The 25,496-nt window shown below is 33.4% G+C and overlaps 2 protein-coding genes and 1 long non-coding RNA gene across 5 annotated transcripts in view; 2 read left to right on the top strand and 1 right to left on the bottom strand.

The window, feature by feature from the left end:
• LOC126738184 (arrestin domain-containing protein 3-like) overlaps positions 1–8,658 on the top strand; it is a 28,547-nt gene extending 19,889 nt beyond the window's left edge. For all 3 annotated transcript variants that reach the window (XM_050443403.1, XM_050443396.1, XM_050443407.1), the window contains exons 5-9: positions 6,561–6,743; positions 6,792–6,983; positions 7,048–7,336; positions 8,340–8,375; positions 8,444–8,658. In XM_050443403.1, coding sequence (XP_050299360.1) covers positions 6,561–6,743; positions 6,792–6,983; positions 7,048–7,336; positions 8,340–8,375; positions 8,444–8,478 — 735 coding nt within the window. In that variant the 3' untranslated portion in view covers positions 8,479–8,658. The remainder of the gene's footprint in view (positions 1–6,560; positions 6,744–6,791; positions 6,984–7,047; positions 7,337–8,339; positions 8,376–8,443) is intronic.
• Positions 205–3,535, bottom strand: LOC126738177 (uncharacterized). Its single transcript, XM_050443383.1, has 8 exons — positions 3,393–3,535; positions 2,977–3,338; positions 2,809–2,910; positions 2,428–2,748; positions 1,416–1,977; positions 1,207–1,347; positions 595–1,141; positions 205–537 (listed from the first exon to the last, which is right to left on the bottom strand). Exons 1-8 carry the CDS (start codon positions 3,404–3,406, stop codon positions 364–366), a joined length of 2,223 nt encoding a protein of 740 aa, XP_050299340.1. The 5' UTR covers positions 3,407–3,535; the 3' UTR covers positions 205–363.
• An 8,193-nt stretch (positions 8,659–16,851) lies between the features above and the next one.
• Positions 16,852–19,122, top strand: LOC126738785 (uncharacterized). Its single transcript, XR_007661446.1, has 3 exons — positions 16,852–17,066; positions 17,617–17,688; positions 18,155–19,122. It is a non-coding gene; the product is annotated as an uncharacterized LOC126738785 (long non-coding RNA).
• Positions 19,123–25,496: the final 6,374 nt, after the last annotated feature.

The following is a 25,496-nucleotide window of genomic DNA, read 5'->3' as shown; positions in this document are numbered from 1 at the left end:
TTTTTCTGCACCCTAAAAAATATTAAAAACATAGCAAACAAAATGTAATAGAAAATGATTAGTTGAATATTAACATACAAAATAAGCTAATATTTTAGTCTTAAAATAAAAGATATAAAAATAGTTATACAGAAACCAACACCGTTATTTAAACCATTATGACGTCTTAAAATTTGTTTTTACAATTTGAAACCTACACCAAAACCTTACAAAAAATATACTTAGTTATATTATACTGATTATAACACAAAATACTATATAAAATACCACATCCTATTTTTGTTAACTTCACAGCTATACAAACATAAAAAATAGCTACAATTCAAATATTATCTAGCCATTAAATACACAAAGAAATCTAGCTTATTTTTTATTTGCATAGTACATTTGTTTTTCAATTTTTCTTTTCTTTTCAATGCCCTGAGAATTTTCTTCCTCCACCTCTTTATTTTTAAATTTGTTGATTACAGCCATAAATCTGGCAAATGCATTTTTATCTAAACTTCTACCATAGCTACAAATTTCTTGCAATGCAATCTTAAAATAAGTATAAACGATGTAATAAAAATGTAACTTATATTTTACTCAAACTACTTCTCGATTTTCTTCAAAGTCCATTGCAGAACTATTGATTTTCATTCTTGAACTCTCCTGAATAAAATGGTTTACATCCTCCTGATAATTGATTTGGCTAGTTGTGGGTTGATTAACATACAAAACATTATCCTCTTCCTCTTCACTCACAGTTGGGGGCCCTACAACAAACTCGCTCCTCTGCTCAAAAATGGCTACAGCATGTATATGTTTACAAAGTACTGTTTTGACAGAATTTTCTGGACACTCACATCTGTATTTATGAAAACATATTTTACAGGTCTTACAGTATCCAGTGCGACATTGCTCATCACATAGTTCATGACAAGACACAACATAGAACTTACCACTTACCGAAACACTTTGTACTTTAAATTTTCCAAATTCTAAAAATTCTACCTTACCATTCATTTTTTCGGCTTTCTTATGGGCTTCTATTACAATTTTATGCTGATAGCTATTTGAGTTTGGTCTTTCACTATTAATTATCCTCTTCCACATCCTCTCATCCACAAGTTCATCCAACAAATCCAGCAACTTTTCAACTCTACATTTACAAGTTTGGTATTTAATTTCAATCTCAATTTTTTGAATTAAGCAAATTATTTATACCTAAGATTGCGTCGACCTCCCATTTTATTGTATTTTAGTACTTTGTTTAAACTTTCTATAGCCATATTTGTATTTATACCAACATTTATTCTGTGGCAATGGGCCCACATCATCATCCTTTCTTCAGTTTGAAAATAGAAGCTGCAAACAAATAATATTACTATTTAGTCATAATTTTTGTTGGCAGTATTTTTATACTGCTAACTTACGTCTGCAAGTATCTCAAGAAATCGTGTTCACCCTCCTCTTCCAAATGCTTGAAATAGTTTTCTTTTAACACCATAAAAGTGGCAACATTGGTCTCCTTTAAAATGTTCCTCATTTCCTTCTTCATATGTATTCTGTTTTCTGCCTTCTTCAATTTTGATCTTCCTTTGATGTTCCAATTCTTGATAATGTGCCATGAACAAAGAAGTCTTCTAGGTTTTTCTGCTAAATTCATCACCTTGATCCATGCATTATAATATTTGGGATCATCATCACTCATTATATAGTCGGTCTGAAGAGTCTCGCCCAGCCTTAGTTGAAGAGCCCTAAAAAAGATTTCTTGGATTACTTGGTCTAACCTGTTTGAAAGTAAAAATGCGACTGGGAAGCCCATATTATTTTCATCCTTAACGAGAATTATTGTTAGATCTAGATTTCTTCTATTTGTTCCGTGTGTCCCATCTATGCAAATAATCCTTTTAAAGTCCTTTAATTTTTTTTCCATTATTCCATTAATGTATCCCACAGCAAAATCATGATTATTCAATCCCGGATAACTATCGCCTAAAAATGAAAGCTCAATGTACATACAGGATGATCGATTAAAGATAGAACAAGTTAACTAGATACTTGTATATTTATTACATAAAATTTCATTTAAAAAATGCAACATCAATAACGTGAATCTTTTATTGTTCATGCCATTGTTTTGTTCTTTAAATTGCCTATAAATATCAGATACGTCGTTTTCTTATATATTCTTGTAAATCATAAGCACATAATATGACATTGATAGTCACAAAACTTGGATATTTATTACGAAAAAAGTACAAGAAATAGAGATACGCCTGTTTGTCATATGAAAAGTACACTAAAGTTATATAACATAAAGGCTTAACTTAATTTTTTTGGCTTTTTTACACTTACGTCGGTATGTGGTAAAGGGGACGATATATTTACTTACTCTTAAAACATGCTTATTTTTTATTAGTGTATATTCATTTATGTACATACCTATTCTTTTAAATAAAAACGCATAATTTTTTCCTTGGCTATTCCATTCATTAATTTTTAAAGCTGTCGCTACCATATCATCAGCATCTCTTTTTTTGTCAATATTATACTTCCTTAACAAATATGCAAGGTCTCCTCTTGTTAGTAGGTTTAGTCTTTCTATTGTGTTGTTCTGAATTTTCCTAGCATCTTGAATTATCCTTTCATTTGTCACTCCTGCAGTCAATGGCCCAACTACAATATTTTCTTTAGCCTTGGACAACCGTTTTGATCTTAACTCATCTGCATGTCCTACATGAGTTTCCACAAATTTCACAGCAACTGATGAATGATTATGAATGAATGTAACTACCTATATAAAATATAATAAAAGATTACTACCGCTTGTTAAAACTTTTACTAAAATCCTTGAGGGACATGTTCCTTGAATGCGAATGCTTCCCCCAGACTTCTCACTTCTCACTTTGCACGCGCTATTAAATCCTAAAAGTAAACACAACAAAACATACTTATGTATGTTTGATAATGATAACTAAGACTTTGTACAACCTCTGATATCGCTCCTGTTGCAATGGTAAAATATGTGTTCTTCCCCATTCTTAAACTTGTTTCGGGTCTGACAAGCATAATCTACTTCCCTATTATCTTGTGCCCTCCAAGATGTGAAATCTTCAAAATTCCTAAAATTTAAAATTGATTCTTTGACAGTTATATGGTGAATATCAAGCAAATGTTTGTTTAAACAGTTAAAATATGAAAATGTCTGGATATCATTAGTACACATTGGACATATAATGTGTTTTATTTGTTCCTTCCCAACAAATTCAGGGTGAAACTTTTTCCAATGCCTGTTTCTGGTAGATGTGCTTGAAAATTCCTTATCACAAACTTCACAGATTGCATTTTGTTGACTGCAAAATAAATAATTATTCAAATTAGAACTAAAAAAATTATATGTATCTTACCTTAGTGATGCCATAATTGTCTAACAGACAGCAACAGATAAGTGCAAATATTGGTGCAAGGAAATTATGCACTAAGAAACACTGGCAAGTTTATTGAAAGGTAATGAAACTCAAACACTAAATTGTTTGTTTTTGAGCCCAAAACCAGCACAAATATGGATTTTATAGATAATGGAGTAAACACTCAACACTATACACTATGAATTTTCACTCAAATAGTCGCAAAGTTGATATAATTGTTGATAATTAAATCAATTATTAGGAAGCAAGCAAAGCAAATAAAATCTGCAATATAGGTTAAGTTAAACAGAACCAATCCGTTGATTTTCAATTTCCGTAGCTAATCGCAACGAAATTTGACGTACGAACTTTCACGAAAGGATCAAGAGGGCTGCTCCACTCTCAATTTCTCTGATTGGCTGGGCATATTTGTATTTTAACGTATGCTTTCTCTTCGATTCTCCCGTCGACTCGTCGCGATCGCGCAGGTTAAAGCGGAGAGCTTTGATTGGCCTGCCCGGTCACGTGACGCAAAAGTAGAGTACATATTGTCTCGTTTCCTTGTTTCTCGCATTATGCAATAAAGGATTGAGTAACGCAGGAATGATAAATTAAATTTAGCTTTTATACAGTGTCGCACCATTAAACAAATAACTTAAATTAAATAAAACTAATCATCTATTATTTACTAGTATTTACCAGTAGTATTACTTAAATATTAACTAGAGCTCTGATAATTATAATAATAATAATAATAATAATAAAAACGTTTATTGGTCACTCAAAAACCAAAAAAAAAGTACAAAAAAAGGTACACAGACAGTGAACAGCACTATGTTATTTCAATGTAAATAAGAAAAATAAGAATATTATTCGTGACCCTTAACAATATAATTTTTTACATACATAGTAATAATGGAAGTGAGTGACCAATAGGCCATTATATTCAGACTTTTAGGGGTGACTTTCAAGAAGTTCCCCCAAATTCTGTTGACGCCTTAAAATTTAAAAATTGTATGCAAAAAAAATAAATAGGAACATATACCTAAAAAAAGGAATGGGATAGAAAGAGTAGAGGGGAAGGTTAAACTATAATAACAGCTTTAAATTTCATCTTCGTATATAATATTAAAAAAAACCTTTTTTTAATTTTATTATATTAATTCGCACTAATACTTTGCACTAATAATAATATTCATAGTTATTTTTATTTAGTTGAGAAGGAGCGTTAAACAAATGCTGCTTAAATTTTGCTTTAAATGCGTTCTCGGACATCGAAAAGTCTAATATTTTAAATTATTTACAAGGTGACCTATTACATACGAAAATTACTTTTTAAAAATTTCTTTGTTGTGAGAGGAAACAGTTAATAAATTTTTTCTTCTTATATTTAAATTGTGTACGACATCTGTTTGATAGTTCACCTTTCTAACTAGATATGGTGGATTTTCCCATTTAAACACCTTATAAAAAAAAACAAATAAAATACAGCATGCGTCATATTTAACCATGCTGCGTCCTTCAGCTTATGAGATACATGCTCTCTTCTTGTGATGCCAAATATAAGCCTAAGGCAAGAATTTTGGAGTTTCTGTATTCTATAGGAATTATAATAATGAAGACCGGACCCACAGATGGTGTCGCAGAGGTTTGTTGGTGATAATACAAGGGAATCGCAAAGCATTTTTTTAATGTTGGCACTTAAAAAGTGTCTCCGGGAAAAATAGATCTTAAAGCAGAATATCCAGTTTTTAATTTGAGCGTAATATGCTCTTTAAATGTTAATTTATGATTGATTACCAGACCAGGATCTTGGCACTGTTTTTAAAAATAATTTCATCGTTATTAAGTTGAATTTTTAAATTACTCAAAAGGACAGCTATGTGGCTATCGCTACAGAAAAGAATAATTTGATTTAGCAAAGTTAATTTTTAAATATACCTTTTGAATTTCCGTCAGTAAGTTGCTTAGATCAGTATTAATTTTTTGATTGGCTTGAGCAATCAGTGTGTTTAAACGAAAAATAAATTTGAGTATCATCAGCGTAGTTGTGGTGTTTATAATATTTTATTATTTTTGTAATCTGTGATGGATAAAATGTATAGAGCAATGGGCCAAGAATACTACCTTGGGGAACGCCAATAATGACATCCAGGGCTTTTGCCATTTAATGTTACCCTTTATTTCCGGTCAGACAGATAAGAACATATTAAAGAAACGGCCGACTCGCAAAAGCCTAAATAATGTAGTAATGCTAAAAGAATGTTGTGATTTACCAAATCAAAAGCCTTGGAAAAATCTAAAAGAACCAACACGGTAACTGGGTTATTATCCAGAGCATACAATCATACAAAATATCGTCAGTTACCTGAGTTCGTGCAGTAGCACAGCTGTAAACTTTACGAAAACCAGACTGATATTCTGGTATCAAATTATTAAAATTTAAGTAATTCAGAATTTGTTGTTCCATAACTTTTGAAGAACAGGAAAAATACTTACAGAACGAAGATGATTAAATTCGGTGAGGTTTTTTATTTTGGGCAAAGGAATGACGTTAGCCTGCTTCCATAATTTAGGAAAATATTTTTTTCCAAGCAGACATTTATAATGTGGGTAAGCGGATTAATTATCGTGAGAAAACAGAGCAAAACAATAGATATATTTAAATTATCCACACCAAATGCTTTGCTTTTTATATTTTGTAGAACTTTAGCAGCCACGTCCTGGCTAATCAAATTAAATTCAAATTCATTAGGACAAATTCTGAGTTGTTTAAAAAAATTGACAAATTCATCATCAGTTTTATTATTCCCATTATTTATGCTGGCGAAAAGCACTTAAGTTTTTCGACGTCTTGTAAGTGCAGAGGGTACTGAGCATTCGATTTTTTAGAAAGATCAATATTTTTTAATTCACACCAATGTTTTTTATTATTACAATTTGCAAATTTCAAATTTAAATATGCCTCTTTTTCAGCTCTTATTACACTCGTAGTAACATTTCTAAATTGTTTGTATGTATTAAAATCATTCCGAGATTTGCTTTGTATAAATTTGTTTAATAATAATAATGTTAATTGATAACTATGTAAAGTAAGAGAGAAGTAATTTATGGAAATAATTTTTGAGATTACTTGCATTAGTACACCGTCTTGTTTTTTTTTTTTAGAGTCCACTAACATTATCCGATGAAAATACTATATGTTGTTGGTGCTGCAGCGGAGGTTCTATAGAAGTTCAATTGGAGTTTGATAACAGAGTATTTACCCAAGGAAAAGCTAAAAGCATTAGAGTATCCTGTTCTAACATGTCAAATAAAAATATTGAAGAAATCTCTTTAAAGATAAAACAAGTAATTAAACGATTTAGAACGTAACTGTTTATTGAAGTTTTGTTTTAGAAAATAAAATTTATAACAACAAGTCCATCTCAGAACTCCAAAGAGATAAGTGATACAATATATAAAACACAAACATCTGGGGTAGGAGCACATGGAGATAAAACTTGCTTTCTTATAGTAACCATTCCTGATAATGTCGATGTTCCTAATTTCTCAGTAAGCAGGTTGTTTGAAGTTTATTATGAGTTAAAAGTAAGAATATATTTAGCAAATTATACCGCCTTTCGTCAACATACTTTTTTGTGTAATTTCCTAGTTAAAAGCCGTTGTCTCAGGTTGTCACAAAGACTTGGAAATAGTAACAGAGGTGGGCATCACCAATGTTTTACATCCAGCGGACGCGCCTCAAAGAACGTTTGAAAATGATGCAATAAATAATGCGACAGATTATCCTCCAATGCCCATGCCTATGGTCAATGCACCTGTTATAGGTATGCCTATGCCAGCGGAGGGATACGGTTTACCTTCTTACTCTGACTCTGCCTATCCACCAGAGCAGCCTGGACCTTTAGCACCCTGCAACCGAGAACCTAGTGCGCCCTCAGGTAAGAAAATCACATACTACTTAATTATTAGGTACTATTAAAAAATAAGTAGAGGTGGTACTCGCCGATACGGATTTCTGCTTATTGCTTTTTTTGGGGAACCAGAAATCTATAACAAAAGAAAGGAAGAAAAAATAAATAAATCACGAATAGAATCACGATTTCTTTTCTCTTTCTTTGGTTTTCAGGTTACCTTGCGCTATATGAGAAAATGAAATTAAATATTATGAAATGTATATTAAATATTATACACAACTATTTAATTAATTTTACACTTATTAAAATATAATTCATTATTATTTATGGCATATTATTATATCCCAATTTATGTAAAAAAATTAAATAAGGTTTCTAATTAATTAACAAGTTATTACAAAATCTTAATACACATGTTAAAACCTACCTCAAAAATGTTAATTAAATTTTATAATTATCGGTAAAACTAAACACACATTGGTAGATGCTAAATATCCAGTACAAAAACGTCCAGACTATGTGGCTCAGATAATAGAAAATAAATTATTGTCAACGACTTAAAACTAGTAATATGAAAACAAATTAACGTTGGTTGTTTAACGGAAAATTACGTTGATTTTCCCAAAGTTGGTTTTAACTTAATTTTATATAGTATTTCCATCGTTTCTTAGTGAAGTCAGAATTTCTAATCATATTCAGTCACGTTGGATAAATGCTAAAGAGACATTATTCGTCAACTGATTCGTTAATTAAAACACATTATGAAACTAGGATATGATTACGATTAGTTGCAAGGTTTTGAGCCATAAAAGACATACAAAATAGCAAATTATTACTGTCTAAAAGTCGGATTCCTAAAGGATTCGGCAAAATTGCGAATAACGTTCTTAAGAACATAGTAAACCCGTGAGACTAAACACGTTTGTTTCTTTTTTTTGTCAAAACGGTAACTAAAAAAATATGTAAGGAAATGAAGGATTAATTGCAGACAAATATAAATTTTTAAATAAATTTTCTTTTGTTTTAGGTCCAGAATATGCCCAACTACTGAGTAATGAATTACGTGAGTACGCTAATTGATAAGATATTTTATACCAATTATTAACTAAATTATGTATTTCTCTTTTACAGCGCCTCCCAGCTATAACCAAGCTGTCGGGAATTAAAATATTTTAATGTCAAAACTTGTTGGCCTTCTAAGATGCCTCTGTTATACAGAATTTTGTATCTTTATATTTATAAATGGTGATACTAGCTTAGTTGTTTCGCACGGATATTTTTTATATATTTTTATATAAGCGGTTTCGTCTATCTTTTAATATAGATGCTAATTGTTTTCGCTTTTATATTGATGCCTTATAATTGCCAAGGTCAGTTTTCAATTATAGTATAAGTGCAAAATAAATATTTATAGCGGAAGATAATTTTAGAACTTACAATGGCTAAATTTATAGCACAAAAAAAGTTGCAGAAAACTGTGTGCCAAGACTTATGACTTGAAATGTAGTTTGCTTAATGTTTGCGTTTATTGCATATAGGTCAAAAAAACTACTTCAGATGATCAATTATATATTTTGTCGATGTTTTGAGGTCTAAGAGATCCTCAGGGCTCTAAAAAATACATTAAAAACAAAAAAAAACATTGCAACAATTTTATACCATTAAAAATACATTGAATAAAATTAATTATTTTGAAAAACTGATTATAGAAATGAACTATAAAAAACTTACACTCAACGACACAATTTTAAAATCTTTTAAATTTTGTCGATATGCTCTTCGGAAATAAGAAATTACAACCATTTAAAAAAAAAAATCATCGATAACATTATAATGTATACTTCAATTTTGTAAATGAGTTTCTACATAAATCGTTAAAAATATTCTAAACGATTTTCGAGTAAGTACGTTTAGGATAATATTAAGTAGTAAATAGACTTTTAAACATTTTGTCTATTTGATTTTTTATTTTTATTAAGAAAGTACTGTATCGAAAGCTCACTGTTGAGAAAAGTGGACTGTATTTATTGTTTTTTGACAATTAATGGTTGTGAGACCTAACCTGGTTTTCTCTCGATTACAGTTTTTCACTCGCGTTAGCTGGCCAGCTTTTTCTCAGTACGAAATGCGTGTTTATGTTTATCCCATAAACACGGGATTGTATCGGGTAGTACTAGAACTACTAGATGCGTGAGCGATGCGGTTTAGCGAATTTACTTCTTCTGATAATGGGTTTCAACGAACTGGCCCAGTATGTTGGACGCGCACCTTTTTATAAGGCCTCAAAACATTATTTGGATGCATTTGAATAGAAATACTTTGACTAATTGTTTCTACACAGTGAGCCAAGCGAAATTGAGTTAAAGTTTAAAGTTTAATGAAAATTTGAAATAGAATGAAGAATGAACTACTTGATTAAAATTATTGTAAAATTTAAGAAAACTGAACAGACCGCCCACCAAAAATGCATTGCATTTTTCAGTGGCTTAAAAGCGGCAAAGGACATAGCTTGACTACAGGTCGCTTTAAGGTGCCATTACTGGTTTGAACAGTAGCGACTCTGACTACTCCATCCGAACCCGGATGTACCTCCCTAACTCGACCCATTTGCCACTGCAGGGGCGGTGCTAAGTCATTGCGAATTAGCACTAGAGTTCCAGGAGAGAGGTTAACAATAGGCTTATGCCATTTGGCACGTTGATGTAGCGTGTGCAAATACTCACTAGACCAACGGCGCCAGAAATCTTGATGCATTTTTTGGAGCATCTGCCAGCGATCTAAACGATTTACAGGTAACGAGGTCACATCAGTTTCGGGGAGAGCAGTCAGAGGCTCCAGTACTAAAAAATGCCCTGGTGTCAAGGCGGTCAGGTCGTTTGGATCGTTACTAAAGGGTGTAAGAGGACGTGAATTCAAAAAGGCTTCAATTTGAATTAAAACTGTGTTTAATTCTTCATAAGTTAAACACTGATTACCAATCACGCGATATAAATGGATTTTAACAGATTTTACCCCCGCCTCCCACAGCCCTCCAACATGAGGAGCGGAAGGTGGATTGAAGTGCCATGATATGCCCTCAATCGAGGCAGAATTAACCATAAAACCATTCAATTGTTTAGACGCACCAGTAAAATTGGTACCGCAATCGCTATATAAGTGCTGACAACGGCCACGGCGAGCGATAAACCTAACGTAAAGCAGCTAAAAAGGCCTCGGTAGAGAGGTTAGAGACCAATTTAAGATGTAAAGCCTTGGTGGCAAAGCAAACGAATAGACACAAGTAAGCCTTAGTGGTGCGACTGCCACAGTAGCGTGACATCCTTACATTAAAAGGCCCGGCGTAGTCCACTCCGGTGTGAAGAAAAGGCTTTACTTGGGAGACGCGCACAGCAGGCAAATCATCCATTGGGGGCTGAATAGACTGGGGTTTACACCTAAAGCAGCGTACACATTTTGAAATAATTTGACGAATGACCCATTTGGAAGATACTATCCAGAATTGTTGCATGATAAGAAACTGAACGCTTTGGACACCTGCATGAAAATATTTTAAATGAAAATAAGTTACTACAAGTTTTGTAAACTCGTGAGTACCAGGTAAAAGGGCAGGATAATTGTGATCAAAACTCAATGACTGTTTGCAATGCGCGTTAATTTATCAAATGATGAAAACTTCAAAAGGAGGCTTTCAAAAAAATCATCTGAAGTTGGAACCAATAAACAGGTTTTATTTTCTTCAGGGAAAGAAGCGACATTTAAAGAAACATTTACAAAAGGGATCCAGTTGCGGTTTGAATTAAGTAAAAAACTCGGACCTGCCCACCAAAGCGAACTATTTTTTAACTCTACCGGAAACAAGCCTCTAGAACCTAAATCCGCAGGATTGTTTTTAGAGGAGACATGATACCAATAAGAAACGGGTAACCTTTCTTGGATAAAGGAAACCCTATTACTAAGAAAAGTACTCCAACGATGTGGAGACGCTGTGATCCACAAAAGAGCAATTGTTGAGTCACTCCAGGCGAAAATCTTATGCATTGCGAAAGATGAGGTATACATTTTAGAAAACATGTGACAGCAAACGAGACAAAAGCACGGCTGCGCATAGTTCTAAGCGTGGAATCGAAAGAGTTTTTAGCGGTGCAACTTTTGACTTAGCACATACAAAGTGAGTGGCTACTTCTCCATCAGGAGTTAAACAGCATAGGTAAATTACAGCGCAATAGCCCTTTGCGGAGCTATCGCAAAACCCGTGAATTTCTATGGTCTTATAACTGAGAGGGAACAAACAACGAGGAATTTTACATTCCGATATAGAAGATATCTCCGAATAATATTTATTCCAACAAAAAAACGATCTCGTTTGGAGGCGTTTCATCTCAACCTAGCTGTAAGTACCATAACCGCTGAATTAAGTGCTTAACAAGAAAAGTTAAGGGAGAAATTAATCCCAAAGGATCAAAAATCTTTGCTAAATTAGACAAAAGTATTCGTTTTGTGCATCCTTTATCAATTGAACTAACTGAAAACTATAAAACATCAAGAGAATGATTCCACTAAAGACCTAAAACTTTCAAGGGGCTATCTGAATCGAAATTAAGTGAAAGACTTTCATTATAAAGAAAAGATGGTTGAAAATCAGCTAACAAACGAGGATCATTACTACACCATTTTCGAAGTTCAAAACCACCTTGCTGCAGAAGAGACATCAAATCCCTTTAAAGATTTTTCGCTCCCTCAATGGTTTCTGAGCCACCGTTGACGTCGTCAACATAAGATGACCTCAAAATAATTTGGGAAGCTTCAGGAAAATTAATCTTTTCCTCTTCTGCTAAAGCTAATAACGACCTAATGGCAAAATAAGGTGCACAAGTTAGCCCATAAGTAACTGTAAGAAGGCGATAATCAGCGATAGGTTGATCTTTGGAGAAGCGCCACACGATTCTTTGATAATCGGCGTGTGCGGGGTTTATTAAAATTTGCCTAAACATTTGACGAACATCGGCTGTGAAAATAAAACGATGAATTCTGAAGCCAAGAAGTAACTCGAAAATATCAGTTTGTAATTTGGGTTCAGGGAGAAGACACTCATTAAGCGACATGTCCCCGGGAGATTTTGCTGAAGCGTTAAATACTACGCGAAGTTTAGTGGTGGAACTGGAATCTTTTAACACACAATGATGTGGAATATAAAATGACCGTTGTGGTATGTCCCCTAAAGGTAGTAATTCCATGTGATTTTGAGTAAGGTATTCCTGCATAAAGGCAGAATAATCACAGTAGAGCTTCGGATTCCTTTCGAGTCTGCGCTCTAACGATAAAAAGTTTCGCACAGCTAATTTTCTACTGCTAGTAAACTCAGGGTCCTGGCTTTGAAATGGCAAGGAAACTACGAATCTCCCATTTTTCTTGCGATAGGTAGAATTAGCAAAGATTTCCTCGCATTTTGGATCCTCTGGAGATAAAGTCTTGACGTGAGGTACCTCCTCAACTTCCCAAAACTTTTGCATTGTATCATTAATAAACGTATTAACGCAAACGAGAGACTGTGAAGCATGAGGCAAAAACCCTGACGACACTTTATCCATCAAAATAATGCCGAAGATGGTGTTAATAGCGACACGCTCATTGAGCCGACCATTAAGACGACCCTCCTCCAAAATATAAGGCAACAAAGAAGCACCTATTAGCATGTCAATAGGACCGGGGATGTTATAAGTAGGGTCAGCCAGCACAGCATTGCGCAAGTGAGGCCATGTTCCTTTAGGCAAAGGGGATTTAGGTAAACTACCACAAATTTTTGGAAGAACTGCTGCTTCCAAATCAACAATAGGGGTAAGTTTGTTACAAGGGCGAATTTTTGTGAAAATACTTTTTGAACAATTAGGTACATGGGTTTCTCCCACACCCTGAACGGAGCAAGGCATATTATAAGGAGAAAGCCCAAGGCGTCTAACACAATCTTGCGAAATAAAATGAAGTTGAGAACCCGAATCCAATAATATTCGAACTTTTTGAAAGTTTCCAGATCCGTCTAACGTATCCACCAGAGCTGTGGATAGTAAAACATTAATTGAAGCATTATCATTAATACTACTTGCGACTGAAGGCGAAGAATTTGAAAGATCAGCGGGCAAGTATGACTGCGCATCATTATCTATAGGAGAAGCAGTAGAGTGGGGGAGTGGAGATAATATGATTGCTGTTACCAGAGCCAGTGTTTCTTTCGAAATGCAACAAAGTGTGATGCTTCTGTTTACATTTATGACAAGTGTGAGTAGATTTACAGTCCTTAACAGAATGAGTATTTATGCTTAAGCAATTTATGCACATTGTTACAGATTTTGCGAGTTGATATCTCTCATGTGGACCTTTTGCTAGAAAGCTGGGACATCGATAAATATTATGATTTGATTTGCAACGACTACAAAGACTTGATTTGGATTGATCATGGCTGAAAAGGGAAACTTTTTGAATTGGAAAATGCTCCTCTCTCTTCGCAAGTTTTTTCTCCTTTCCATGAACTTGCGTGGAACAAACATTATCAAGAGCCGCACAGTGCTTATGCAAATAAGTAGTGAGTTGAGCAAAGGAAGGGGTAACACTTAGATCGTACTGAAGTTCAAATTTAGTAGCCACAGAAACATGAATGCGTTTAAGTAACATCTGAACTAGAATGAAATCCCAAGAGTCTACAGGGAAAAACGGTTGGCCACGCAAAAAACTCAAAAGATAATTAAATTTCTCTATATTACTCAAACTGGCATTGTTATGTATCAGCGCATCAAACATATCTTTAAAAGTTGCAAATTGTGTGAGGTTCCCGGAAAAGATGGGAATTTCAATTTTTGGTTAAGTTACATGAGATTGATTACGAGAAACTGAAGACGAGGAGGAAGGTTCAGAGCCAAGTTGCTCACCGAATAAGTCCAAATATGTTGATTTAATGCACCAAAAATCTCGTTCAAATGAACTTCTAAGGTGATCCTGTATAATAAATTCCTCATCATCTAAACTGCAACCAATCACAATATTGTGCTGTTTAAAAAATTCTAATTTAATGGACTCTAAAGACCCATAACGCAGCTTAAAAACTAGATGATTAGAGTTATCATTTTTTGCACTTTTAGAGATATCAAGCAAGTCCGAGAGTCGGTTCGCTTCACTCTGTCTAAGAAGTTTGGCCTTTTTTAATTTATCAAGCATTTTAAATAGTTTAGACTGTATATAAAAAAATACCAAATGCACAAAAATTCTTTAGAAACTAAAGTAACTACAAGTAAGAAATATATAGAGAAATGACCACTCGTTACTCTTTAATAAAGTGACGATAGTGAATTCGTAGTATTAATATTAAGTATTAATTAAGTATTAATTTATGTTTGAGTCACCCTGTAAATATAAATCAAAATACGACCATGCATCAAGTACCAAGAAATGTTCAACAGGTAAAAATATTTGCGGTGTTTATGTTTTTATCAATTTATGTTTTTTAACTATTTTGTTCAAATTCCAGCAAAACCTGAGCGTTAAACGACCCGTAACAATGAAGGCTACAGAACTTTATTTAAATAATTTGTGATCAACAAATAACTGCGATTTAAGAAAGATATAATAATAAAAAAATGGTAATCGGGTCGAAGTGACCAAAATGTCTATTTGATTTTTATTTTTATTAAGAAAGTACTGTATCGAAAGCTCACTGTTGAGAAAAGTGGACTGTATTTATTGTTTTTTGACAATTAATGGTTGTGAGACCTTACCTGGTTTTCTCTCGATTACAGTTTTTCACTCGCGTTAGCTGGCCAGCTTTTTTTCAGTACGAAATGCGGTTTATCCCATAAACACGGGATTGTATCGGGTGGTACTAGAACTACTAGATGCGTGAGCGATGCGGTTTAGCGAATTTACTTCTTCTGATAATGGGTTTCAACGAACGGGCCCAGTATGTTGGACGCGCACCTTCTTATAAGGCCTCAAAACATTCTTTGGATGCATTTGAATAGAAATACTTTGACTAACTGTTTCTACACAGTGAGCCAAGCAAAATTGAGTTAAAGTTTAAAGTTTAATGAAAATTTGAAATAGACTGAAGAATGAACTACTTTATTAAAATTATTGTAAAATTTAAGAAAACTGAACACATTTATTCAAAAACTTTTTGAGTAAGATAGATTTTATAATTAATATAAAAAAATCACATATTAATCATATATTTAAAAATTTTGCAGCCACGTATAATTTGATATATTTTTTAAAAATACCATAGAATACCCAGACAAATAGAAAAATACTTCAATGCATTGTAAATGGCACCTATTTGGACACCCAACTCGATCAGCTGGGACGGTAGTTGGGCGGCCAAGGAATTTCGCTCGCGATGCGAGCTGCTGAGGTGCCAAATTTCTTTTCTAGCGTGTCGATCTTGATTTGTCTGGTTATTCTATGATCATATTGAGTTGGGCGGGCTTGACCGTAGCCGATCGATAGTTCTAGCCTGGACACTCATCCCCGCTTCCATCGATACCTCACAACAGAAGCCGAAATCATGCGAGGCGACGACCGCATCGCGATGGCAAAAATTCCGCGCTGGGGCACGTATTTTGCGTTGATTCGAAATAATATTTTACTGCAGTTATTATTGTAGTTTATAGTAAGATTATGCATTTAAAATTTTAAACTACCAAACTATTTTGATACTCGCTTTGAGTTTTAAAAAGAATAAAAATTCGGTATTTAAATCAGGTGGGTTAATTAACAATTTTATTTTTAACTTACATTTGACAATCTTAATTTTATTTAGAATAATGCCTACATTTTGCTGCATTCCTGTTTAAGCTCAAAAAAAATTAAAATGGATTTTAAATTTTTTGTTTTGTTTTTTTTTTTGATTATCTTCGGAATCATTCAAATTTTCGATTTTTTAAATAAGCAACAAAAATTTGGCGTAGGTACCTACCTAATTTTGTTTTCGGCATTAACATTTTTACGAAAAAGTAATACAGCAATGCAAAAACTTTCCCATAGCAACCAAGATAACCCGGAAAAGTGTCAAGAATAAGTTTTTGAAAATTTGTTTTTTTTTTAATAATCTTCAAAACCACATAAAATATAATATATATTTTTTTATATGACATATTCTTTTACAAGTAAGTAATGTGCAACTTTGGGGTAAATTATCCATTTTCGTATTTTGAGGGTAGACGAATTTGAAACACCGTTTATGTATATTTTTCCAATAAAATAAATAATAAAAAATATTTAAAACATTTATCATATACCTAAAAATACGTAATAATAAAAAAAATATATTATCTTGTAAAATGTAAAATATTAGGTCCCGCGGTATCTCCACTTAGTCGTTCCACTGTACGGCGTGCGCCACCAAATCTCGGCTTCAATTTTGACGCCACGAAACCAGTATCACGGCTAGAACTCTCGATCGGCTACGGCTTGACGGCTCACCGGTCTTGTGTGATTATTTTGTTTTTGGCATGACTTGCATATAATAATATTGTCATGTGATAAAGCCCGCAATTTTTTTCGTAAACATTGGCCTAAGGGGAGTAGTTTACTTTTTTAATTCTTGTTAATTTTAGAAACAAAACAAAAATGTCTAGTCTTACGCGTTTTACGGGTGGCGTTAAATGTTATTATTTAAATTGCAACAATCTTAGGCGGAAATGCAGTTTGAAAATGTTTAAGTTTCCCATTAAAAGACCAAATATTTGTCACGATTGGGTTTTTAACTGTGGTAAGTTCATCAAAACAAACTTATTAGTTTCCCAGATTTTTGTTTTCGTTTTTTGCTTTTATAAATTGGCTAATATTGATAATTTTTTAACTGATGGTAATTTGTTTTTGAGGTTAGAAAATGTTAATTAGGCAATCCAGGGACCTGTTCAATAATTATGGTCACAGATTTAACCAGAGAATTCTCTGGTTAAATCTGTGTTAAAGTAAATGGTTGGAGGGGGGGGACACTACTTGATTTGGAACTAATATATATAATTTATCAGGCCATACTTTATTTGAAAGGCCCTTATAATATACATAGGTATGTCTTTATATTGCCGTTTACATTTTTTTCTCAAAAAAAAGGTTTTTACTAATTAAAAAAAGTGTTTACGCCTGGTCCAAATGACCCAATAAGTCAAATGTTATTGTAGTTGGTTACTGGTTAGTGAAAAAAAAATGGTTGCTTTTTGTAGATATTTTATTTAGGGTTAATCTCCTATATAATTTATTTTTTATCATTAGGAATTATTATTATTTTTTTAATTATTTTATTATTTTATTTAAAGCGCGCTAAAGTGACCACCAGTTTGTGCTCCCCAGTTTTTGTGCGTGAAAGATAAAAATAAGGCAGTTTTAAGGTAGGTTTAAAAACTTAATAACTAACTTATGAGGTTCTTTAGCTTCATGTATATAAAAAATGGGCTAAATATGCCATATGTATGACGAAAAACGCATTTTTTAAATATTTTAAGGTTAATTTTAGGTGTCCGGTAAACTCATATATAATTTTGTTATAACTCCGGTAGTCGGACGCGTTTCCAACCACTGGAAAGTGAAGCTTTTTTGTTTTTGTCTTTTTCTCGCTTACTGCTACATAAATAAGCTCCTTGTATTTCTAATATATATTGTAAGGAAAAGTTTTAGATAGTATTCAGTGATCGGACAGCAAAAACAAAATACAGACGCGAATTAATGAGAATTAAATCTGTCCGACCACTGGTCAGTATCAAATTTAATATGTTTCAAAAGTCGGACACTATTCTTTTTTCGACGTCTCTTTGAAGACTTTAAGCCGTTTTTTTTATGTTTTTCTTTGGTTTTCAGACATGAAACCAAAGGGAAAATTTCATCAATACGATGAAGACGCACTAGTACAAGCGGTCAATGCAGTTAGAAACGGGGGAAAATTGCGCGAAACATGTAGACAGTACGGGGTCCCCAAGTCAACGGTCCAGGACCGCATTAAAGGAAAAGTTGTCGACCTTTGCAAAACGATGGGGCCGGATCCAGTTTTGAAAAAAGAAATTGAAGAAAAATTAGTTGAATGGATTGAAAACTTAGCCAGTTGCGGTTTTCTGATAAAGAAGCAAGTATTACTAGATACAGTTCAGAAAATTGTAAAAGAAGAAAAATTAAAAACAGTGTTCACTAATGGTCGACCCGGACAAAGTTGGTTCTCCGGCTTTATGAAGCGACATTCGCGTTTAGCTTTAAAAAATGCAGAATCCCTAGAAAAATACAGAGCACAAATAACTGAAGAATACATTAGATCTTGGTTTCAAGATCTAAAATCTTTTTTAATTAAGTCTAACGCTGCAGACATTTTGGAAGATCCAAGTCGGATGCTGAACGGCGATGAAAGTGGGTTCTGCCTGTGTCCAAAGAGTGGGAAAGTATTGGGCGTAAGAGGACGTGATCTCAATATTGTTAAAACCGGAAGCAACAAGGAAAATTTAACGGTATTAATTACTTTTACGGCCGATGGTAGACTTTGTCCCCCACTCGTCATATTTCCATATCTGTTTTTGAAGGTGGTAGACAATGGTACAGTGAAAACATCTTGTCGGACTTGCATTGTCTTATTTATTTGTTGTAACACGACGTTTCGGTTGGTAAGTATCTCCAACCGTTATCAAGGGTAAACTGTCTCTTAGTTTTTGGCAAGTGAAGTCTATTTTGTCAAAGATTGGTTGATAGTCTTCCTCCAATGTAACTTCTTTGGTTTCTTCGAATCGCTGAATGCATTCGATTTCTATTTTTGCTTTCTTCCAACGGTGGTAGCTAAGTTGAGATCGCAGCAGCTCCATACTAGCACGTTCAAGAATACGTTCTGATCTTCTACCTGGTATAGCGGTTTTGAGACGTAGACCAGTAGGAATGACATTGGCGTCTCTTGTCTCTCGCAGGAAGCTGATGTGTTCCTCCTCCTGGGTCATCTTTATCTTGGTTTTCTCAAAGCCTCTAAATAGGTTGCTGGTTCCGGGTCCGTACCGGTTATCCAATCTGTTTTTGAAGGTGGTAGACAATGGTACAGTGAAAACATCTTGTCGGACTTGCATTGTCTTATTTATTTATTGTAACACGACGTTTCCAACCGTTATCAAGTGTAAACTGGTGTAACAGTTGTGTAACAGTTTACACTTGATAACGGTTGGAGATACTTACCAACCGAAACGTCGTGTTACAATAAATAAATAAGACAATGCAAGTCCGACAAGATGTTTTCATATTTCCATATGTAAAACCACCAAAAAGTATAGTAAACGGTATGCCTCCTCATTGGGTCCTCGGCAAATTAGATAGCGGGTGGATGAGGTCGGAGGTATTTTTCGAGTATGTGGCTAACGACCTAAATAAATGGTTAGAGAACGAAGGGATTCAGAGACCGGTATTATTTTTAGTAGACGGGCATAAATCCCATATGTCTGTGGAACTTAGTAGATTTTGCCATGAAAATGGAATAATATTGTATGCTTTGCCGCCAAATGCAACGCACTTACTACAGCCTGCGGACGTCGCGGTTTTTAAGCCTTTAAAGGATTATTGGCGGGAAGAGGTAAGAAAATGGCAGGCTGAAAATGAGAATCGTGTGGTTACAAAGACTGAGTTTTGTCCCATATTTGAAAAAACCCTTCAGAATCCTAATATGTCAAATAATATGAAACAGGGCTTTAAGGCATGTGGTTTGTACCATTTTAATCCAGACACAGTAAATTATAAAAAGTGCGTGCAAAATGTTCTGGAGAACTTATTAAGCGAAACAACGCAGGTTGAGAAAACAGTATAAAAAAAATCACTTCATCCACAATAAATGACAAATGTCCAGAGGAGAAAAAAAATAATCAGGATGACAAAGAGGAAAACTGCACACCTTTGAAAAAGATGAAACTTTAAATTCAGTTGTAGTGGCTAATTCGGCTAGCTGGAGCAGCTCTTCATTTGAAAAACATCTTGCATATCCACAACCTATTAGCAAAACAAATAAGAAACGTCAACGGGAGAAAATACCCTCCGCAATTTCTTCTGGAGCCTGGAGAGAGTATTATGAAGGAAAATTAAAGGACAAAGAGGAGAAAGAGAATGCGAAAAAGAAGGAGTGCACAAAGTTGTCAGGACTCTCCTATGATGAAGTCTCTAACTTGGATTTTGTCTGTACACTGTGTGATGATGACTAAAACACGTACGTTAGTAAAGTACTTAGTTTTTAGTTTCTTGATTTTAGACACTAGTTACCAAAGAATACCTATAATGCTTTTTTTGCTCAAGTTTTTTTTATTTGTTGTTTTGATTGATACTACGTGGAGAAAATTTTTGTTTTTTTACCCCAATAAAATATTTTTATTTTATTTAATAGCCAGCCTTTTATATAATTACCCATGATTTAAATTTTGTATTAATAAAACAAACAAAAATAGGTAGGTTTTAAAACTGCAACATTAAATTTGCACTTAAATTCTAGTAAACCTTTGATAATACGGGACTGTAAAGAATCAGCCAATAAGAAGGTGTCCGACTAGTGGCAACTACCCGGCCGACCATTGGCAAAGACTGTCCGACTACTAACAAAACAGCATTTTTTTACTTAAGTAAATACCAAAAATACTAAGTAAATTTATGGACAAAACTGATATATTTAACTTTATCCCAAATAACCAAATTATTCATGTCAAAAGACTTTGGTTCTATCAAACCTATCAATATTTTTTTATTCATGATTTAAATTTAGTTTTCTCAAAATTGTCCGACCACTGGCTCATTGACCCTACTCTTCAATAACTAATTTGACGTGTCTTAACGATTTTTTAAAAAATCTTCAGCTTTTGAAATATTCGTATTTTTGGTCACCGTGTAAAAAAAATGTAAAGGTAAAAGATGTAGGGGGTGACATATTTCTTTTATAGTCTTTATTACACATAATTTTAGATATATACAAAGTATTGTAAAAAATTAAAAAAAAAGAAAAAAATATTTAAATTGGACAGCCTTGTATTTTATTCTTATTATAGGTTAGGTACAAATTTTATCTTACAATTTTTTTTATACAAGTTGGTCCAAAAAAAAATTAATCAGATAAGTAAATATAAAAAATAAATCTGTACCATGTAACTAATGGTTAATTAAACTGCTCCTTAAACAAGCATTTTTTATAATTTTTAATATTTTTAAAACATAGTTTTTGGTTGATTGGTAACTTTATTTTAGGGTTGCCTTCCTTTTAATAATTAAAGTGGTTTATTACAAATAATTTTAAATAAAAGTTTAGTCAGAGAGAAAACTAATATAAATTGATTAACTAAACATCAAACTCTTTCTTTCAAAAAAAATTAAATAAATTTGAAACAAAATTCTGACGTACTTGGCAGATGTCAAAAAAAGATACACCAACAATTTTCTTTTTTGACGAGCTTTTACTGAAGGTGTTACGTGTTACAAGTGGCAGTAAGTGTCGAAAATAGCCTGTAAAAATATTATGGTACTTAAATTTTGAACTTTTTTTTTATGTGATGACTCTTAAGAATTTTAGAAATGAAGTAACCTGGTATTCTTCTAAATGCAACGATATGTAGGTACATACTTTATTTTATCAATTTTGCTAACAGTTAAAAAATATCTGAAGTAATGTAGAGAAACTTTTTATTTGCAGTTTTATTTGAAAGATCATACTTCTTGCTTTGTTTAGATCTATTTTTTTTTAGGAAATTCACAACTAGTCGGTCTAACCGAAGACTTGTTAAAAAACAAGCATATTTGCGCAAATCATTTTACTGACCATCACTTTAAAACTTTAAAAAAACATAGGTTAAAAGATAATGCGGTCCCTGTCCATTATAAGTCTTAATTAAATAATGATGTCACTTTACACGTTTTGACTCCTAAAAAGACTTATGCTAACGCAAGGAATTATGATGGACCGACAATAACATCAAATAGTCCTTGCGCTACTCCGTGCTTTATTTATGCGATATTTGAACATGCGGAATCTGATTTTATAGATGAAAATATCGACCTTCCATCTAGTAAAACTTCTCCCATTACCTTGAAGCTTAAAATATATCATGTCAAAAGAGAGAAATTTATAATATGCGGCGAAAATTGAGACGTTCACAAGAAAAAGTACGCCAGTCAAAATTCACAGTTTTTAGTTTTTTACCTTTTTTATCATTTTTATCTGTTACTGCCAAAACATTTGTAGTTATGCAAATAAGAGGTAAACGACGCACTCTATATTCTCAATCCGAAAAACAGTTGGCAATATCTCTGTACTATAAATCGCCATCTTGTTAGAAATTTTTGAGAAAAAAAGGCGTCATATTACCATCTACGTCAACCATTCAAAAATGGATTGGACAAAATACATTCAAGACTGGTGTTGATGACAATATAAAAAATGCGATTGCATGGATAGAAAAGAAAAAAAATGTCTGGTGGCTTTTGATAAAATGTCAATTAAAAAATGCCTCGAATATAATAACAAACTTGACGTTGTTGAAGGTTTCGAAGACTTAAGTCCTTTGGGACGTCAGCCAAAAGAGGCTTCACCTGTTTTAGTTTTTTCAATTCGAGGTATATATTCATCTTGGAAGTATCCCCTGGCCTACATTTTCTCTCATTCAGCGACAACTGGCAAAAATCTACAGCGTTTAATTTTGTATATTCTTAAAACATAACTGAAATAGGATTTATACCAAAAGCGTTAGTCTGTAACCAAGGTACTCCGAACAGGGCAGCATATAAATTATTGAAGGTTACGAAAGAACAACCCTATTTCCATTTTAATGATTCTAAAATGTTTGCTTTGTTTGATGCCCCACATCTTTTTAAAAGCGTAAGAAATAATTTGCTATCAGGGACTTTTAAATTGCCATCACAAAAAAGCATAGCTTTTAACATAATTAGAAAAACGTACGAAATTGACAAATGTTCCCTGACTGCTAGAACAGCGGAGTTTGTAGAGTTAATGAACAATTTATTTGACGCATTGAAGAGCAAGCGCCCTTTTACAAAGAATCCTTACAGTTGCACCCTAAATAAGCATAGCACATATGTAAACCTTATTTTACAACAAGGGAAATCTGTTTTTGGTTCTTTATCTAAATTGGGCCGTAAAAAGGGTAAGTCCAGCATTTTTGAAACAAGGCCTCCATGTTTCGATGGTATGGTACAGACTATTAATGCAATTGAACAACTTTTTAATAGCGAAAAGCGGGATAAGATCCAGTTTATACTCACGAATAGGCTAAATCAAGACTTTTTAGAAAATTTATTTTCCATGGCTAGACAACGGGGACGGTGGAATTTAAACCTAACTGCTAAATCTTTTAGATTATTTTTTAGAATCAAAAGTATAACAGGTTTATTAGCACCCTCTACTTTATCCAATTGCGAAGAAGACACAGGCACAGACCTTTTATTGACGGAGTTGACAAGAACCACAAATTTGTCTAAAAACACCAATATTGACACCTCTAACCCTAACGAGACTAACATACACATGGATGAGGATAATTCCAATGATGATATGTCCAATGAATCAATGGAGGTTGCCAAAATAGAAGAAACTGTAACATCAAAAATTAGTTTAGAACAATCTGCAAATCATTATTATGCTGGATATTTAGTAAGACGTGTTATAGAACAATTTAAGTGTTCAAAATGCAAACTTAATTTCCAGACTAATATAAATTTGTCAGAGCCTTTACAATTATTTCTCCTTAATAAGAGCTTCACTGGGCAAGAAAGGGCATCACTCATTATTCCAAGCCGCGAACTCAAGCAAGTTATTATCAGATCAATGGCCACATTTAACATTTATTACAATAAATATAAGCATCAAGAACTAGTAGCTACAAAAATAAAAAATAAAGTAATTTCTAAAAAAAAATTCACCTAAAAAAAAACGCGCCGTGAACTCTACCTCAAGGGTGGTGTGGAAAAGAGTATACCAAAATTGTAAAAACAGATGTAGAATTTCATGACTCTGAAGGATTACAACACGTCATAATGAGGGCACCAAACAATTTCATAACCTTGGTTTCATTATTAAAGATTAAATCCCCCAGAATGGTTAATTAGACTTTAATATTATTGTTTATCCACTGGCGTCTATTTGTTTATTAGTAGACACATACCTATGCCTAATAAAACATTATTCGATTGGTTAAACTATTCTATTATGTTATTCTTATTTTTTATGTAAAAAAATAAAAAGCAAAAAATTTTGAATGTTCCTCACCGAATAAAATAGTTTTTTTTGCAATATAAAACCGCTCAAAATTTACCCTATCTTTTTTTTATTTATACGTTTTACCCATAAAGCCAAGAATTACCTAATGGCCAATAAAAAGTATCAATAATAATAGCAAAATTACTAAAATCAAGGGTTTAAATCACTTAGGTTTTAGGTGAAAAACCAACGATGTTGTCTTAGTTTCGTCATTCTGAATCGCAGCTTTTACGATAGCCGAGATGTGTTTTGGATGCCAATTTTTGGCCTCAAAAACGAGGTCCAAAAAATACTCGATTTCTTAGTTCTGCTCGGATTCCCTTATAACCCGGTATTTTCGTAATCTACTTGATGAGAACAATCGGCTGGTATAGTTAGTTCAAATTCGAAAAAAAAAATTTTTCTGAAAAAAATCCAAACGGGGGGGTATACCCGAAAAATGAAAAAACCCAAACTTTGAAGGCCGATATATCGGCTTCTATGGGAGCTATCGGGAAAATTTCAACGGTTTTGTCTTAGTTTCGTCGTTTTGAATCCAAAGAGACCATCCGCAAGGTCGTAGTTTTTACGATAGCCAAGATATGGCATTTTTGATGCCCATTTTTGGCCTCAAAAACGAGGTCGAAAAAATACTCGATTTCTTAGTTCTGCTCGGATTCCCTTATAACCCGGTATTTTCGTAATCTACTTGATGAGCACAATCCGCTGGTATAGTTAGTTCAAATTCGAAAAAAAAAAATTTTTCTGAAAAAAATCCAAACGGGGGGGTATACCCGAAAAATGAAAAAACCCAAATTTTGAAGGCCGATATCTCGGCCTCTATGGGAGCTATTGGGAAAATTTTAACGGTTTTGTCTTAGTTTCGTCGTTCTGAATCCAACGGGACCATCCGCAAGGTCGTACCTTTTACGATAGCCGAGATATGGCATTTTTGATGCCCAT

This window comes from Anthonomus grandis, chromosome 1, assembly GCF_022605725.1.
Source record: "Anthonomus grandis grandis chromosome 1, icAntGran1.3, whole genome shotgun sequence".
Lineage (NCBI taxonomy): Eukaryota > Metazoa > Arthropoda > Insecta > Coleoptera > Curculionidae > Anthonomus > Anthonomus grandis.
This window is presented reverse-complemented; position numbering and strand designations above follow the sequence as displayed.

What these genes read in the sequence shown, in the direction of transcription:
- LOC126738177 (XM_050443383.1), bottom strand. An exon ending in TTCTTGAGATACTTGCAGAC is followed by an intron (nt 1,348 to 1,415) that starts GTAAGTTAGCAG and finishes ATTTGTTTGCAG; the next exon opens with CTTCTATTTTCAAACTGAAG. An exon ending in ACTTTGAAGAAAATCGAGAA is followed by an intron (nt 538 to 594) that starts GTAGTTTGAGTA and finishes ACTTATTTTAAG; the next exon opens with ATTGCATTGCAAGAAATTTG.